General features: G+C 41.8%; 1 protein-coding gene across 1 annotated transcript in view; it reads right to left on the bottom strand.

Moving 5' to 3' along the window:
* Window positions 1-313: 313 nt before the first annotated feature.
* Window positions 314-18,402, bottom strand: part of GPAT3 (glycerol-3-phosphate acyltransferase 3) — a 51,536-nt gene continuing 33,447 nt past the window's right edge. Inside the window, exons 4-12 of the mRNA XM_032224546.1 lie at window positions 17,239-17,313; window positions 15,692-15,781; window positions 14,388-14,481; window positions 12,913-13,028; window positions 11,312-11,367; window positions 9,986-10,071; window positions 7,758-7,886; window positions 6,963-7,042; window positions 314-1,307 (exon numbers count right to left, since the gene is read on the bottom strand). Coding sequence (XP_032080437.1) covers window positions 1,187-1,307; window positions 6,963-7,042; window positions 7,758-7,886; window positions 9,986-10,071; window positions 11,312-11,367; window positions 12,913-13,028; window positions 14,388-14,481; window positions 15,692-15,781; window positions 17,239-17,313 — 847 coding nt within the window. The 3' untranslated portion in view covers window positions 314-1,186. The remainder of the gene's footprint in view (window positions 1,308-6,962; window positions 7,043-7,757; window positions 7,887-9,985; window positions 10,072-11,311; window positions 11,368-12,912; window positions 13,029-14,387; window positions 14,482-15,691; window positions 15,782-17,238; window positions 17,314-18,402) is intronic.

The following is an 18,402-nucleotide window of genomic DNA, read 5'->3' as shown; positions in this document are numbered from 1 at the left end:
GATTTTTTTAAAAAAAGATAAGAGGACAATCACAACAATCTACATTATCGTATCGATAGGCCAAAAGACACAGAACATTTTAGCGCCATTAAAAACAACAACATGGACAATACAAAGGGGGAGTGGCTTTTTGGTTATCCAAGATTTAACCTGTTTACAGGTAAGTGCAATCTCGTCTTGGTCTTTGCCTCTTCTGGATACCACTGGTTGTTAGTCATCAATCGTCCCGTTCCTCCCCCCCCCCCCACACACACACTAACTTTTTGTACAAACACATTAGATCAATTCCTAGGAAAAGAAAAAAAGTTACTGCTAGTTAGAAATATAGAATTTATTTCAATGTACAGTAAGGCAACAAGTCATGTTTCTCATACAGTTAAGTGACAAATATACATAAAGGCTGCCAACACAATCTGGGAAAGAAAAGCATTGTATTCAATATTTCTTTTGACTGATATTGCATGTACGTAGCTATATTCTACTCATCTTTTAATATTTTACTATCAAGGGAGCAAACAGACCCGCAGCCTGGAGCTTCTTAAACCCCCGTTTTCTCTTTAGGCAAGATGAAAATCAGAGAACCGTTCAGTTTTAGAAGCATCTTTTGAAAAAAAAAAAACAGCTACGGGGAGGGAATTATAAGCTTCTCACTGCAACTCCTAAGGGCCCCCTTAGTTACTCCTACGATTTATTCCTTCCCCACGAACATTTCGTTAACAACACCAACAACAAAAAACACAAACTCAGCAAAAATGACTTCGGAAATGTCGGACCACCTATTCAAACAAACACACAACAACAGCCCAGTGTAGCCAGGGAGGAAGATTTGTTCAAACATCCTCTTATCACTTAAAAGATAGAACCATTATTTGTACAATTAAATAACTTTGATTTTTTTTTTTTTAAACATCGTTACATATGTTCCCTTTGGGCGAGAATTCCACCCATTTTAGCTACTGGGATTTTTTTGATTCTGCTTCAAAGCTGGATTTCCAGACACCGAGAGTGGAATTCATTGGTGAGCACCAGAAAAAGCAAGAAAAATGCTTGTTGTTTTTCTGTCTTCTTTTTTTTTTTTTGAATTGCGCACACTTGGAAGTTTTCCTTATTTATTTACTACATGGGGGTTAAAAAAATCCACCCTTTCTGACAGTGAACAAGCAGGAGACACATCCGCTGGGACAGTTCAGCCCGAGTTGTTGGTGCCATTTGGCGGTGTTCCATTTCCTATGATCACCTTGCTGTAGTTTTTCTGTTCCTCTTCCTTAAAAGTTTCTTTCACTTTGGCTCTTTTCAATCCGCCGTCCCTTCAAAGAACCAAAGGGAAAAGCAATGAGATAACAGCTATCTACTTAATACAATACGCTATTAAGCAGTGGTGAAATCAAACAAGTTTTTCCTACACGTTCTGTGGGCGTGGCTTGGGGGGTCATGTGACTGAGTGGGTGTGGCTCAGAGGTGCGTTGCTGCAGTTACGGCCCGGTACTGCCGTACCGGTAGTGGCCGGGAGTAGCTGAGAGCATACTGCTCATTTGGCCATCCGCCCGACCGCACTTTATAGCTGTTTTTATGGCAAACGGCAAAATGTGCATGCACACACAGCGTGCGGTGCTTGCGCGAGCCCCAACAAGCAGCTGGTTGTCGCAGGGGCGGTGGATTGCGCATGCGTGCATGAACAGACCATGATCAGCGTACCTGTAGCGACGATAAGAACAACCCACCACTGGCGTGGTTATGTATTCAAGTGACTTGGCAGAGTCAAAGGACAGCAGCTCACTTTAACAATGTCCTGCTGGAGCAGGGGGTTGGACTAGATGACCTCCAGGTCCCTTCCAGCCCTAGATTGCTGTGCTCTTTCAAGGTATCCTCTGAAGCTGCGTCTAGTGCCAGGTTTGTGGTCCTCCCTCCCTCTCTCTCTTTCACAGCCCTCACCTCACTGCTTTTTAAAGCATTTTTTCCCTGCCTATTGACCCAAACCAGCAAGGAAAAAATGTTTTAAAAAGAAGGAAGGGGGAAGCTTCCAACGATCGTGGGTTTCACAGCTAAGCCGCACAACCCTTGGAAGCTTGGAGGCAAGCTGTTCCACTGATTAATTGTTCTAACTGTCAGGAAATTTCTCCTCAGTTCTAAGTTGCTTCTCTCCTTGATTAGTTTCTACCCATTGCTTCTTGTTCTACAATCAGGTGCCTTGGAGAATAGTTTGACTCCTTCTTCTTTGTGGCAGCACCTGAGATATTGGAACACTGCCATCATGTCTCCCCTAGTCCTTCTCTCTATTAAACTAGACACACCCAGTTCCTGCAACCGTTCTTCACGTTTTAGTCTCCAGTCCCCTAATCATCTTCGTTGCTCTTCTCTGCACTCTTTCCAGAGTCTCCACATTTTTTCTACATCGTGGCGACCAAAACTGAATGCAGTATTCCAAGTGTGGCCTTACCAAGGCATTATAATTTATATTTTCTTGTACAGCATCGCGGAAGATATGGGGCTGGCAGCTCTCCAGGCCTGATAAGGTCTGTGGTTATAAATTCACCCTTTAGATTAATGAATTTATAGGCCGCCCAATCCCGAAGGACTCCGGGCAGCTTGAAAGCCTGTTTGCCAGGACTTTGCTGGATGTGAATGAGAGGAATTCCCATTAGCTTAATAAAGCAAATGCAAGCTCAACTTGCAATTACCTAATATGGTAAATTTCACTTACAAATCATAAATGCCTTATTCAGACTACCAGTCTGTTATTCTCGGAGCATGTCTGAATAAAAATACTGTGCTTAGCAATGGGAAACTATTTCTGGAGTTGAATATGCTACACTATAAGTATTGTATACTGTATGGATGATTAATATTAGCAGTAACTAGGACTTCCTGGGGGCGTGGCCTGTTGCCGAGGAGGGCTCCACCGAGCTCCTCAGAGATCTGGTCTGTATATCTAAATAAGATCATAGATAGCACCCCTTTTTGGCTAAGAAAGGGGCAGGGAGTAGCTCTGTAGGCTAGGGTCTATTCGTAAGCCACAGCCTTTTTCTTTTTTTGGCTGTGGATAGAGATTAGATCCAGCCGGAGCGGAGCTTTTATCTCCAGCCAGTTCTTCTCAGCTGCCTTTTTTTTTTGGCAGCCCCAGACAGGCTAGCCCCCCCCCAGGACAAAACAAAGTTTTTTTCAAGCTAGAATCGATACAGGCGGGTCCCACCCCTGTGAGATTTATGTTTTTATTACTATCTTAAATACCAGCACCATTTGTCTTAGAGACTTCTTTGTCTAAATGGATTTCAAAATGGCGATTTCTCTCCGTGGATGATTGATAGTGGATATACTTAGCCGGTTTTACCTTCCTGCAGACCGCTCCTTAACAAAATAAACTCTTCTTCTTTGGAAACAGAGGGGAGCAAAGCGCTGCTTACTTGTGTATTTATTATGGCACCCAGGTCAAAGAAGCGCCTTGCTACAAATGTGTCTAAAGAATTTAAAGAATTTTTACTGGAACCACAGCCTTTGTCTCCTACGCCCTCTACTGGAGAACTTTTAACACAGGAATATTTCTTTAAAATGTTTAATGATTTTAAACAAGAAATTAAGGAATTTGTATTGGAACTATATGATGATTTAAAGTCTAAAGTTAATCAAATGAAGGCGAATACGTTTGCAGCCGTGTCTGCCCTGTCAGATTATTCTGTTGAAATAGAGAACAAATTGGAAAGTTTGGAGAAGGCTAATTTTAATTTGACTACCAATATTCAAATTTTACAACAAAAAATTAGAGACACTGAACAACAGCTTATGATGATAAATTTTAATAGGAAGGCATTTGCAGTAAGAGTCAGAGGATTCCGTGAAAAGGAGCAAGAGAATCTGAAACAGACCTTTGCTGAAGCCTTCAGCCATGCGGTGGGAAGCCCGGGACTTAATTTTGATTGGCAGATTCGGAAAATCTATCGCCAGAACTCATTGATAGCGGAACAGCGACAGCTCCCGAGGGACATAATTATACATTTCTCTACAAAAGAAGCTAGAAACGCGATTGTGCAAAAGTTTCATAACAACAGTCTCCGAGTTGATGACCAGGACCTGATTGTCTTCAAAGATATACCTTTCCAGATGTTGAAAGCAAGAAGGGACTACACCTTTTTAACTAAAGAGCTTAGGAGTCAACAGATTCGATACAGATGGGAGGCCCCTGCCGGCATCACGGTTACATTTAAGAATCAAAGATTTCGTCTTAACTCTGTTTCGGAGGCTCAAGATTTCTACTGTAGGACTTTGAAGGCGGGACTTCCTGACTCACTTGGAAGAGAGGAGAGACAAGCGGAAGGAGAAGGCAAACGGCAGGCCATGTGGCTGCAAGATGGAGGGGGTAGCCTTTCCTCCCTCGGAGAAGCAGAAAAACGGAGATCGAGAATTTAGACATTTCAAAATATTCGCCAAAGTTAAGGACTGAATGGGGGTTTGAGACCTCTCTCCAGTAGAAAAAGCGGACTAATTCTTATCAGAAGGGAAAGCTGGGTGAAACTACTTTGAGCTAGATTTTAAATTAACGTTAGCATAAATTTGATAGTTGTAAACATTAGACAAGCAAGGGATGAGGGTAAAATATATGTGGAATGATTTACGTTGTTTAAAGCTTATTAGAACAGAAAGCCGGTTGGGATTATCTTAAGATAGGTGTAAAAAGAATGCGGAAGGATTTATGTTGTTTAAACTTTGTTAGAAGGGACTATTTTAAAACAGAAGGTTAACTGACTCTTGCTGAAAGTATTATTTGAATATGTGGAATGATCCATGCTATTTAACTTTTATTAGAAGGGAAAGTTGGTTGAAATTGCTTTGAGTTAGATCTCAAACAAATGTTAGCATAAATTTGATAGTGGTAAATATCAGACAAGTAAGGGATGAGGGTAAAATGCATGGGGAATGAACTACGTTATTTAAATCCTATTAGAAGAGAAAGTCGGTTGGAATTATCTTAAGATAGAAGTTGATTTCTGTGTAAAGTAATATTTGATCTACGCTGCTTAACTTTACTAAGAAGGGGAAGCTTGGCTAGATTATTTTGAATTACTGTTTGAAAAGGAGGTTAAGAAAGATCATTTACGCTGTTTAAATTTTACTAGAAGGGAAAGCTTGATTACTCTTCTGCAAAGTAATTTGAATATGTGGCATGAACCACGTTGCTTAAATTTTATCGGAAGGGATCATAAGGTTTAGGAAGAGGAACGGGAGAGTCTACAGAAGGTTGGGGTAAATAGCAAAGAAGTAAGAGACGAGAATAAAATATAGATAGAATGATTTATACTATTTAAGCATAGATAAAGATGGGGGGTTGAGATCAACACAAAGAGTGGTTTCTTTTTTTTCTTTTTTTCTTTTCTTTTTTCTTTTCTCTCTTCTTTTTTTTCTGTTTTTCTTTTTTTTGACATATTACTTTTATTTTTTTAATCCATATGTATACAAGATATTTTAGACAGAAGGTAGTGCCAGGTGTGGGCCCTGGGAAGTCGGGAGGATTAGGGATGGGGATTTGTGGGGTGGGGGGTGGGGGGTGTTAACATAGTCTTAATAAGAACAAGAATGTATTTATATACGGTGGTTCTTTTTTTTCTTTTTTTTTTTTTTTTTACTTGGTTCATTTTACTTTTATCAGATCAAACAACACTCGAATAAAGGCATACACCAAGGAGGGAGGTAGAGGGAAAGAAGAGGGAGGAGTAAGGAAGGAGTAAGGGGAATGTAAGGAGGGTGTGTGGGGAGTAAGGGGAGAAGGAAGGCTTGAGGGGAAAGGGAAGTAGGAGGGGAGTGTTAGAGGGAGAAAGGAAAGTTGGAGGGGGTAGATGGGGTGTATGGAGGATGGAAGGGTTAGGTGGGGTTGTGAATGATGAGTTGTGTTTCCTTTTTTTGTTCGTTTTATCTCCTTTTTTTTTTCTTTTCTTATAGTAAATACCCTGTATATAAGTGATTGCAAATGGAATGTGAAAAATGAATAAAATATATTTTAAAAAAAAATATTAGCAGTAACTTGAACACATAATGCTCAATGATAAGTATGTATTTAGTTATGTTTGATAGATAACCAGTGATCTTATTTTTAATTGTAAAAACTGATGCACAAAAGTTTGTAACCAAACTACATGCTTGACAAAATTGAGGAAAGTTTTTTATATGTGTTGTTTTTGTTAGTTTTAAAAATAAAAAATATATATTTAAAAAAATGCTGTGCTTTATACCTAAAATCCCCTAAATGTTAAATGTTAAATCAAGGGTTTCTTATAAAGAGAATGAGACAGAAAATGCAAAGTTTCTAAACTGTTTTTAAGACTCACTCAGATCTCTAGATTAATATTCTTCCATCTGGAAGCAATCTTGAATTTAGGATCTCCCATTTTACACCCTCCAAAGCATCTCTCGATTGTTCTACTGAACTCAAAAACGGTCAATTTATGATACCCAAATATTGCTTTCTGGGCTAAAGTAAAGTTAGGTATGTACTGTATATATTATATAACTGTGTTTCTAAATTTCTAGCACTCATCATTGTAGCCAAAGCCACAAATGATTGGAGGGCAGGGGAAGATTTGCATGAAAAGTTTCACCCTATCCTTCTACTGGTGTAATTATCATTACTGTCCCAAGATCAAAAATGTTTTTTTTAAAAACAGTAAAATTGATCAACAAAAGGCTGTTCAACCCAGGATAAAGGAGGCACTCAGTGGTGAAATTCTATTTTTTTTAACTACTGGTTCTGTGGGCGTGGCTTGGTGGGCGTGGCAGGGGAAGGATACTGCAAAATCTCCATTCCCACCCCACTCTGGGGTCAGCCAGAGGTGTCATTTGCCAGGTCTCCAAACTACTCAAAATTTCCATTACTGGTTCTCCAGAACTGGTCAGAACCTGCTGGATTTCACCCCTGGAGTCACTCCTCTTCCAAATCTTCTTGGCTTCCCATTATAAGAGCAAAATATTTTCCTTACCAGGGCAATTCGGTAAGGCCTCCTTGTAGAGCAATAGCAGATTTCACCCGGTTGGCAAATTCAACAGCACCTTCTCCTTCCTGTATATAAAGGAACACAAGGAGAGATCATCTAATTGTCGATATGATAGCAAAAAGGGAATTCCGCAGCCAAGAGGAAGTAGCGCTCCGAAAGCAGAAAGGTTTCTGGATGGGTCTGTTCTGACCTAAGCTTCCCCAGCAGCACGAAGCCCTCATCCCGATAAACCCCTTTTATTTCATTTACAGCGGATTCCTCTCCAGCAAAGTCCCAGCCCACAGTCTTTCAAGATCGTTCACAATTACCGATCTTTATCAGTCTTGGAAAGTGTCCAGGCCAATATCTTTCAGATGCTGCAATACTTGGCAAGAATGCAGGAACGAACTAATTGTCTCCTGCCAACACCTCTCCCCTTTCACTCCTTTTATTCCCTCTGGGCGGGGCCACTCACCGTCCACCTGTGGCCTTACTCCTGAGTCGGCTCTTGTTCCTTAGCTATTCCATTTTCCTGGCAGCTCTCCTCATGCACACACTGGGAACAGGCTCCAGCTGTTCATCTGCCTCACTTATGTCTGACTTCAAAGGCAGCTGATAACTCTCTGCCTCCGACAGAGCCCTCATCAGAGCCTTCCCCAGACTCCAGGACTAGCCCATGTTCCTCCCCAACCTCCTCGCTGTCTGACTCTGCTGCCAGCTCTGCTGGCGGGCCACAACAGGGTCAGCCTGAGAAGTTGTGGTGACCCTCAAAAAGAGTCAAATAACAGAAATGGGACATACCTTTCTTGTCACGGGGGGCAGGTACCACACCTGGCACACAATGGCCCAGCTCGTCATGATTCGCAGGAGGTAACTCACAATGTTATACTTGCTGCTGTTCCAGAAGGCGTCACCAAACCGTGGGTCATACTGCAACAGAAAGGAGAAGTTGAAGGATCATATACTCAACACCATCATACAAGAAGCGGCTTCAGAACATATAGACCAGGGGTGTCAAACTCAAGGTCCGGGGATCTGATCCGCGGGGTACTTATATCTGTCCTGCGGGGCCACCCTGGAAACAGCAAAGGACCGGCCCGTGGCGCTTCTCCCATGAAAACAGGCTCCCAAGCTCCATTTTCGACTGCCACGGCCTCCTGCAACCCTCTGCCAGTGAAAACAAAGCACGCGGCCCTCCCGACCTCTGTTTTCACTGGCAGAGAGTTGAAGGAGGCAGTGACAGTCAAAAATGAGAGCTTGGGGGCCCATTTCCACTGGAAGAGCTCTCGGGCCACCACAGGCGTCAAAAGCACTGACGTCGAACTGGCCATGCCACCCTGGCCATGTTCCCCCCCACCAAGTCAAACCCAACCCTGATGTGGCCCTCAAAGAAATTGAGTTTGACACCCCTGATGTACACCAACACATGACAACTACCACCGAAACTTCCGAACTGTGTGCTTGAGAAATAAACAAATAGTGAGGGGATCTTTGGTGCTCTGTGAGCTTGGTGGTTTTCTGTTAGGAATATAATTGTAACGGTTGGGTTGGCAATATATAAATCATATAGCAATGTTATACCTGTTTCTTTAAATCATACTGTAAAATGTGATTGGTTGCTGTTTCCTCAATCAGCCATAAGAGGGAGCCAGAATGACTGTTAGCTCTCTGTCTGTTAGATGCTGGGCTGATCTGATCTGATTTGGAAGCTGGCTGTTAGAAAGTGCCTTGAGCTATTGTAAGTTTTGCAACTGTTAACGAGTACTGAACTGATTATATGATACTGGACTATGTTATTTGGATTATCCCTTAACTGAAAGACGTTGATGACTGACTCTCTTATCCGTGTATGACTTGGACTGTTTGATGGACTCTGATACCTCTATTTCCACGAAATAAAAGCCTATTTAAATTGCAGTGTCTCTGTATGCTGGTTTGTGTGTTCTCCAACACAACTCTCACAACGCTTCTCAGAACATACTCGCTCTCCCAACGGGGAGCTTACCTAACACAGACGTTTCATTACCCAAACTAGCGTGTTTCCCCGAAAATAAGACAGGGTCCTATTTTCTTTTGACCCCTAAAATAAGCGCTTGGCCTTATTTTTTTTGGGGGGGAGTGTCTTATTATTTTTGAGGTGCAGGAGGCGGCGAGCGTGGTCACCTCATGGCTGCTGCTGTGTTGCAATATTTTCGGGGAGGGCTTATTTCAGCCCATGCACTCAAAAGCCCGATTGGGCTTATTATCCGGGGAGGTCTTATTTTGGGGAAAAACAGGGTAGTAAGCTCATCAGTGCTAGCAAAAGAAAGGGGTTTGCTCTCATTTTCTATTCTAGTGGCTTCCGCTGTCAGTATTGGTGGGGGTGGTCTTGAAGGTTGTAACATTAGCATGTTTGGCAGTTTCTTGAACCTCCAACACCACTCCCACCAACACTGACAGGGCAAGCCATAGAATATAAATGAGATGGATCTGATCCGTAACAAGTCTTGCATTCCTGGTGCGATAGGTAGATATAACAGGAGAGAAGCAGGGTTTTTTTTAAAAAAATCATGTAGGCAGCTGGACCAGATGAACAAATGAACTCCACAGAAAGACTAAGTTTATTGAGATTGGCTACAATAACAGAAAAACAGAATAAGCCTGATTGTCTCCTTACATTTCAATGAATTAGGGAGATACCGTCTAAGCCACTTCCAAACTTTATCTGGACATTCTGGACTTTCAAAATGTTTTATCCCTCAGCCTGCATATTTCCATCAAGGTACCTTTTCCTTATATCAATAGCACTTGGACTTACATACTGCTTTATAATGCTTTTACAGCCCTCTCTAAGCAGTTTATAGAGTCAGCCTCTTGCCCCAAACAATCTGAGTCCTCATTTTTACCCACCTCGGAAGGATGGAAGGCTGAGTCAACCTTGACCCTGATGAGATTTGAACTGCTGAACTGCAGCTAGCAGTCAGCTGAAGTAGCCTGCAGTACTGCACTTTAACCACTGCGCCACCTCGGCTCTTATTTTCTTCACATACCTTGATTGCTACCGGATAGATGGTGGCACCTATTTCAAAGCTCCCCTTTTTGAACATCATAACGGAGGTGTTGTTTATGCAGGTGCCTGGACAGAAGAGAAAGAGAAAGAGAGATAAATAGGTGCTTCCTGTCAAGATATATGTAAATAGTTAATAGCATGATCTGAGACCCAGTTTCTCTCCAGATTCTGCATTATGCAGAAAGGAATTCAAACAAACAGAGATTCAGTTTTTGTTCAAATATTCATGACTGGGACAGACATGGGAACAAGGTCCCAGTCATGAATAGCATAGCAACTAGGTCAGCCAATGGGAGCTTAAACAGGTCTGAGTGTGCAAAGAATTGAAACAGAAACTTAAACAGTCTGCTGCTCTGAGAAGTAAACTAGCAGTCTCTCTGGGCTTGTCTGCTGAAGTGAAGCTAGCTGCTTGTGTTTGCCTGTAACTCGCCTGCCTTGTGTTTTACTTGGAAGAACCACCTGTTGGTATAGTACATTTATTCATCTATTCTTATGTATATAAAAGAAGTTAATGAATCCAGTTGAATCAGTTATCTGTGTGGGCTTTCTGCATTTGATTTTTCTGCAACAAACTCTGAGAGTTTTCCTCTAGACCACTACAATGTGGAGGAGAAAGAGGGAGGAAGGGAGGGAGGAAAGAGGTTGCATGCATTTGTATCCCACTCCTAGTCTGAAGTTCTCCATACCTCTACATGAACTTCTAAACTGAACTCATGCTAACCTGCCAACATCCAAGTTTCCAAGTTTAATAGAATTTGCATCCACTCCCACTGGGACTCTGGGTGGCTCACAACAAGACAAAGAAACAATTAAATTTAAAAAATAAAAATAAAAATAAAAAATACAATATTAAAATTCACATCACCCATTCCATCTAAGCGGGGCTGGATATCAATCAACAGCCCCAGGCCTGCCGGAACAACCAGGTCTTAACGGCTTTACGGAAGGCCAGGAGAGTGGTAAGGATCCGGATCTCTGCATCCAGTCAAGGGACAGCAACCACAAGACCAAATATAATACTACTAGGATGCTGAATTAGTTCCTCATAGTTGATATCAGTTTTTGTCCCCTTTTGTGAAAAACAGGCAGATAAACAAATATTTTTATTTGATATCCTTGCCTCTAAAGAGTTGCAAATGTTCCCCCTCCCTCCATCTTTTGTTTCCTCAATGCATGAGTGATTGCATGCATACATTACGGTGTGTGTATAAAGGGGGGGAAATCATTCACCCAGACTTGATTATAAACAACCATCCGGAAACAAGTGGAAGAGAGAAATATGCACATTCTGGTCTTTGGATTTTACCTTCTGGAAAAATAAGGATGGGCAATTTGTCCTTGTTCGAAATGTGTTCTCTTAGCCTAAAAAAAGAATAGTAACGTGAGAAATATGTTAGGCATTCCCCGAGAATATAGGAGATATTTTCATAATTGACTCAACTTACAATCTAAGAGAATTCGTTCAGGTTTTAAAGGAGGCAATAATAAAAGTTTTAGTGATAGTATAGTATAGCCTTTATTGTCATTGTACATTATGTATACCAGGGGCAGTCAACCTTTTCATACCTACCGCCCACTTTTGTATCTCTGTTAGTAGTAAAATTTTCTAACCGCCCAACGGTTCCACAGTAATGGTGATTTATAAAGTAGGGAAGTAACTTAACTTTATAAAATTTATAAAGCAGAGTTACAGCAAACCCCTACCGCCCACCATGAAAGCTGGAACGCCCATTAGTGGACGGTAGGGACCAGGTTGACTACCACTGATATATACAAAGAAATTGGTTTTAGCCTCACTGGCGCAATCCATGATATAAACAACATAAATAGTATAAAGAATAATCCCTATGCAAGTAATTTAGGGGAAAAGAAAAAGAAAGAAAAAGAAAAACTAGTCATACGTTTCCACGTGTGCGTGGAGTGATTGTGGTTGTGTTTAAGAGTCTGACAGCCCAAGGATAGAAACTATTTTTAAACCTATTTGTTCAGCTGGTTATGCTTTGATGTCTTCTGCCCAATGGTAGAAGTGAAACAGGACGAGAAATCAGAACAACAGAGTGGAAAGGGACCTTGGAGGTCTTCTAGTCTAACCCCCTGCTCAAACAGGAAACTCTACCCCATTTTTGTTGACAATATTGATCTTCTTGAAAACCTCCGGTGATGTAGCATCTACAACTGATTTAATTATTCTCACTGTCAGGAAATTTCTCCTTATTTCAAGGTTGGATCTCTCTTTGATTAGTTTCCATCTTGTTCTATCTTCAAGGGGGCTTTAGAAAATAGGTTCACTTGCTCTTCTCTATGGCAGCCCCTTAGATATTGGGAATCTGTTATCATGGCACCCCTAGATCTTCTTTTCATTAAACTAGACCCAATTCCTATGCCCAAATAAACCAAGACTTATACCTAATTAAAAGGGACGCAGTGGCTCAGTGGATAAGACACTGAGCTTGTTGATCAAAAGGTTTGGCAGTTCAGCAGTTCGAATCCCTAGTGCTGCGTAACGGAGTGAGCTCCCGTTAATTGTCCCAGCTTCTGCCAACCTAGCAGTTTGAAAGCAGGTAAAACTGCAAGTAGAAAAAATAGAGGCCACCTTTGGTGGGAAGGTAACAGTGTTCCGTGCGCCTTCAGCATCTAGTCATGCTGGCCACATGACCACGGAGAATGTCTTCGGCCAGCGCTGACTCTCCTAGAGTCAGGAATGACTAGCACATATGTGCAAGGGGAACCTTTACCTTTACCTTATACCCAATCATTCTTCATATGTTTTAGCCTCCACTCCCCTATTCCATTCATGTTGTTAGCATTTCAAAATGGGCAGAGTCACATGTCCTTCCTAGCCTTTCACTGGGCTCCTGGAGAAACATTTTTTGAGATGGAGTAATTGGGGGGGGGGGGGACTCTTACCTTTTTGTCACCAGATGGCGATCTTTCATTTCCGAACGCTCAAACCAGACGTGAGGAGAGGCCTTAACTGTGGCTCTTTGAATGACACCCATCAAACCACCATGAGCCTGCCCAACCTGGAAATTCATCCATACCAAACAAAAACAAATAGGAACAAATAAATAAAAAAGGCAATTACTGTATTTTTCGGACTATAAGACGCACCAGGGTGTAGAAGCCGCACCAAGATTTCAAAGAGGTAATTAAAAACAGTTTTCATCCTCCCTGGCCCCCAGAAGCACTCTGCAGGCTTCAGCAGGGATGGGGGAAGGGAAAACGCCCCCATTTTTGTGAAAAATGGGCAAAAAACAGGGGCATTATTGCCTTCCCCCAGCCCTGCTGAACAGAGTGCTTCTGGGGGCTGGGGGAAGGCAAAAACGCTTCCGTTTTTGTGGAAAATGTCCCATTTTTCACAAAAACGGGATGCACAGGCAGGGCTTCAGGAGGTCAAAAATGGCTGTATTCAGTGTATAAGACACACCAACATTTCCACACTCTTTTAAGGGGGGGGGCATCTTATACTCTGAAAAATACGGTAAATAGCACACCTTTCTTCAACTCCTTAAGAAGTTACAGCTGCATTCCAGGTAGCCTTCAATTTACAAGCCTTCATTTAGTCACCGGTCAATGTTAGAACACTGAAAAAAGTGACATATGATCATTTTTCATACTTACAACCATTCCAGCCTCGCCATGGTCACGTGATCAAATTTGGACGCTTGGCAACTGGCATGTATTCATGACAGTTGCAAATGTCCCGGAATCATGAGGTTACTTTTTGTGACGATCTCAAAAGCAAATTCAATGGGGAGACCAGATTCACTTACACAATTGTATTACTAACTTAACAACTTCAGTGATTCATTTAAGAATTCTGGCGGAGACCAGCTGCGCATGTGTTTAAATATTTTCGGGGAGGACTTATTTTCGGGGGAGCGCATGTACTCAAAAGCCCAATTGGGCTTATTATCCGGGGAGGTCTTATTTTGGGGAAAACAGGGTAGAACTCAACTGATTAATCTGTTAATCGCTTTCAATGATGGAATCCTTAGCATTTGCATATAGTGCTCCAAGAGCTAATTAAATTCTACACTCCTTACAACTGATGCTACCACTTCAATTTATTTTGTATAAAATATTAAACTGTAATCTATTAAGGGAAGTTTGAACGACTTGCAAAGCATGCTGGCAATTGCTACATAAAATTAATAAAGGGTAAAATATTTCGACCCAAAGTGGCAGCAAATAGAAAACACAAAATGGTATATTTTATATCATTGCTACTTTTCCTTTACATCATTTCTCTTTTCCCCAAATGTTCACCACAATTCGGTGTAAGAAATTCTGCACAGTTCTTGGAATCCAGGAAATGATTAAGAGATGTCGATTTTCTATTAAGTGTGCAGTGACAAAATTCTCAAGCTATTGTGACATACCATTGCGTAACAGCCATCATTTGTCAAGATTATAACATCTATCGGAGATGTGTGATTTGCTACACAAATTCCACCTTTTTGGGGTCGGTTCTCCCTGCAATAAAAGGACATGTGATTCGCAACATTGTAGTAAAACAGCCATCCCATAATCCCTCTACATTTGAGGATTCCACTGCTATTGCTGGTTTAAAAAAGACTTTTTGGGCAAAAAGCGGCACATGCTTCCAGTTTGGGGCAAAACTGCACCCATAGTAAACCATTGATTCGGTTAATGGTTGCGGCTTTCACTTAACAACAGCTTTGCTTAACAACCAAGGTGACATGGTTAACGACTACTGTACAAAAAGGTCATCAAATTGAGTCAGTAGTGTTAATGATCCAATTTATGACTGTCACAAGTTACGATTGCAATTGGGCAGGCTTGAGGGCTGTCTAGCGAGACAGAATCAGTGGACAGGTGTCACCCTCATTCCACTGTAACTTCACACGAGAATCCTCTGCAGAGGGCCAGGAGATGCTAAATACACCTGAGCCCCTACAATAGGGGTGTCAAACACAAAGCCCGCAGGCCAGATCCGGCCCATAATGTGGTCGGATTCGGCCCACAGGGCCGTGCTGGAAAATGTAATGGCCGGTATGCGTTGCTTCGGCCCCGTCTACCCAGTGCGAGGAAGAAACATATCGGTAGTTTGGTGAGTGGCATCGAGCTGGCCATGCCCACCCAGTCAGCCACGCCCAGTGAATGGCGTAAAGCTGGCCATACCCACCCAGTCGGCCATGCCCACCTGAGGTCAACCACAGCCCTGATGCGGCCCTCAATGAATTTGTGTTTGACACCCCTGCTCTACAATAGGCAAAGAAATGTCAGAGAGTTAACAGATCAACAGGAAAAGGAATTCGTGCAATTGGGACATCCCCATGATTACAAATTGCAGCATTTGTTTACATATTAAATTTATAGGCCCCTAAATCCTATTGACTGGGCCGCAGCTCAAAGATAACAACTCTTTTTTCCCCCAGAGTTCTTTTTCCAGTATCATCAAGGTTAAGACAGAGTCAAACTACGAAGACTTTAGGTTTGAGAAATGGTCCACTCACGGTCCACTTGCTCACAGTCACCCAGGCAGCTCTCATACCTAAGGCAGGACTAGAACTCCCAGTCTCCTGGTTTCTAGGCCAGCGCCTTAACCAGGATCCCTCAACTATACGAATGCAGTCCAATTGCGTAATATGTGGGTTCGGTTTAAATCAACAACAGAGCAAGAGAACTTAGCTAATTGCAGCGCCTATGTGCTTCCGCTCACCTGTTGTGATAACGAATGCTTCCTGAGAGGGCCCGGACAAGGATTCGGCAGCAGGTGAGATGGACAAGATCACTCAGCCAGTCTTTGGTTCTGCAAAACAGAACATCAAGTGGTTTAGAAATTCTCTTCATCAGAGGATTCTCCAAACCACAAATTAAGTTCACCATCTAAGTAACAAGGGAGAAGCCCAGATGTTATCAACTATTACAGAAGAAGGGCAGCCCAGGCCTGAAAGAATCCTAAAATGGTCTGTGTGTGTGCATCTGTGTGTGTGTATTAAGACTCGTGGTGTCTTAGCAGGTGCGGATGGTAAACAAAGCATTCTAAACTATACCTTATAACCTTCCAAATGGGATAATAATAATATAAGAATGGCAAAGAAAAAGAATAATTATGTGAATATATATCTATAATCTTTATGTAAGAGAACAAATGACAGTAAAAATACATAGCATAATATAGGTAAATAATATCTGGTCATAAGTAGCTAAGTTTAAATAAATAAAGAAATGTACATACAAATGGATAACGAATAAGGAGATTATGAACGAAAGATAGAAATGTATAGTAGGGAAAACACTAACTGCAAAGAAACCGATTCGGAACTGCTGTATGATATACGATGGAACTTATTGTTCCTATGTTGTTTTTAAGTTATGTGTTTATTTTTGTTGATGTGTTTATGTGTTTAAAATAAAAAAAATTATCACTGTAAAAAAAGACTCGTGGACTTAAACTTGGCAACTTTAAGACCTGCGGAATTGGCTGCTCCAGCCAGCCAACAATGAAAGAAATGAAATCCAATAATACAGGTAGTCCTACTTAACAAGGGTAATTTGGATCAGAAATTCCATCACTAAACAATATGGCCAAAAGGTTGGCATTACAGATGATCTCTACTTACAATAGCAATAGCACTTAGACTTATATACCGCTTTACAGTGCTTCACAGCCCTCTCTAAGCGGTTTGCAGAGTCAGCCTCTTGCCCCAACAATCTGGGTCCTCATTTTACCCAACTTGGAAGGATGGAAGGATGAGTCAACCTTGAGACTGGTGAGATTCGAATGGCCACATTGCAGGCAGCCGGCAGGCAGCAGAAGAAGCCTGCAGTACTGCACTCTAACCACTGCGCCACCGCGGCTCATACAACCATTCGTTCAGTGACCATTCAAAGTTACAAGGACTCTAAAAAGGTGACTTACAACCAGTCCGCACAGGACTGTTGCAGAATTCCTACAGTTGTGAGATCAGAATTTGGGTGCTTGGCAATGGGCCGGTATTTACGATGATTGCAGAACCCTGAGGTCATGTGATTCACATTTGCAACCTCCCCAGCGTGCTTCCAACGAGGAAAATCGATGATGGAGGTAAAAATTTGCTTAACAACCACAAGAATCACCTAACAATTGCAGTTATTTGCTTAACAAATCTAGCAAAAAAAGCAGTAAAATCTGGTGCAACTCACTTAACAACCACCTTGCTTAGGACTATTAGCTTTTTATATTCCAGGAGTGCTGTTTCATGAACAAAAAGCAGATCCACTTACTGTCCATTTGGCAGCTGTCCTACCAAGGTAGTCCCCACAATCATGGACGTGATCCCAATGGCTGCCAAGGTAATTCTGGAGGGAAAAAGAGAAGAAAATGTCCAAATGATATCAGTGCATTTTCTCTTCTGGCTCACCCTTGTCTAGCAACTATTTTCTAAGCAATCTGATGATCTCTTGTTTATTATATATAACATTAACAATATATAAATATATTACTGAAGAAAGCTAGCACCCACCCCTCTCCTAGAAGAATTACCATATTCCCCCCAAAAAGAGGGTGAAAACCTGGGTGCGTTTTATACACTGAATACATCGTTTTTGGCCTCCCGAAACCCCGCCCCCTTTGCAAAAAATGGCTGTGCATAGCCTTTAGGAGGCTTCCAGAGTGTTCCTGGGGCTGGGGGGGGTGGGCAAAAATGGGTGAAATAAATGCTCTTTTTGCCCCTTCCCCGACCCCCACCAGAGACTCCAGTAAGTCATCTGTCTTACTAATGGTTGAAATTGCTCGAGGCATTCCAGAGTTATGCTGGAACACACACACACAGATTGATAGATGATAGATGATAGATAGATAGATAGATAGATAGATAGATAGATAGATAGATAGATAGATAGATAGATGGATGGATGGATGGATGACAGATAGATAGATAGAGAGAGAGAGAGAGAGAGGGAGAGAGAGAGAGAGATGACGGATAGATAGATGACAGATAGATAGATAGATAGATAGATAGATCGAGAGAGAGAGAGAGAGAGAGAGAGAGAGAGAGAGAGAGAGAGAGAGAGAGGATAGATAGATGCATGCCATTTTTTTGACAAAAAACGGACCCGTCTTCGTGAAAAACAGATCATTTTTGGGAAGTTTGCAGAGTGCAAAAACTTTTTTAAAAAATTTGCCTCTTCAAAATCTTGGTGCGTCGTATACTCCAAAAAATATGGTAAATGTTTTAGGAAATATTAAAAAGGCAGACTATTTCCCCTAAAAGAGAAATAGAAATCTTAAGGGAGACAGAAACTCAGCTCCCTGCCCCCAGCAGATATTTGGTTCCCATTGAGAAGGACTGGGCCAGCCTATCTACAAAACAAAAGATCTCCAGCTCCAAGGTGATGGGATTCAGACATGACCCTCCAGGACATAATAGGATTATCTATCAGCAGAGC

This window comes from Thamnophis elegans, chromosome 9 (genome assembly GCF_009769535.1).
Source record: "Thamnophis elegans isolate rThaEle1 chromosome 9, rThaEle1.pri, whole genome shotgun sequence".
NCBI lineage: Eukaryota > Metazoa > Chordata > Lepidosauria > Squamata > Colubridae > Thamnophis > Thamnophis elegans.
The sequence above is the reverse complement of the archived record's forward strand: the minus strand, read 5'-3'. Positions and strand labels throughout refer to the sequence as shown.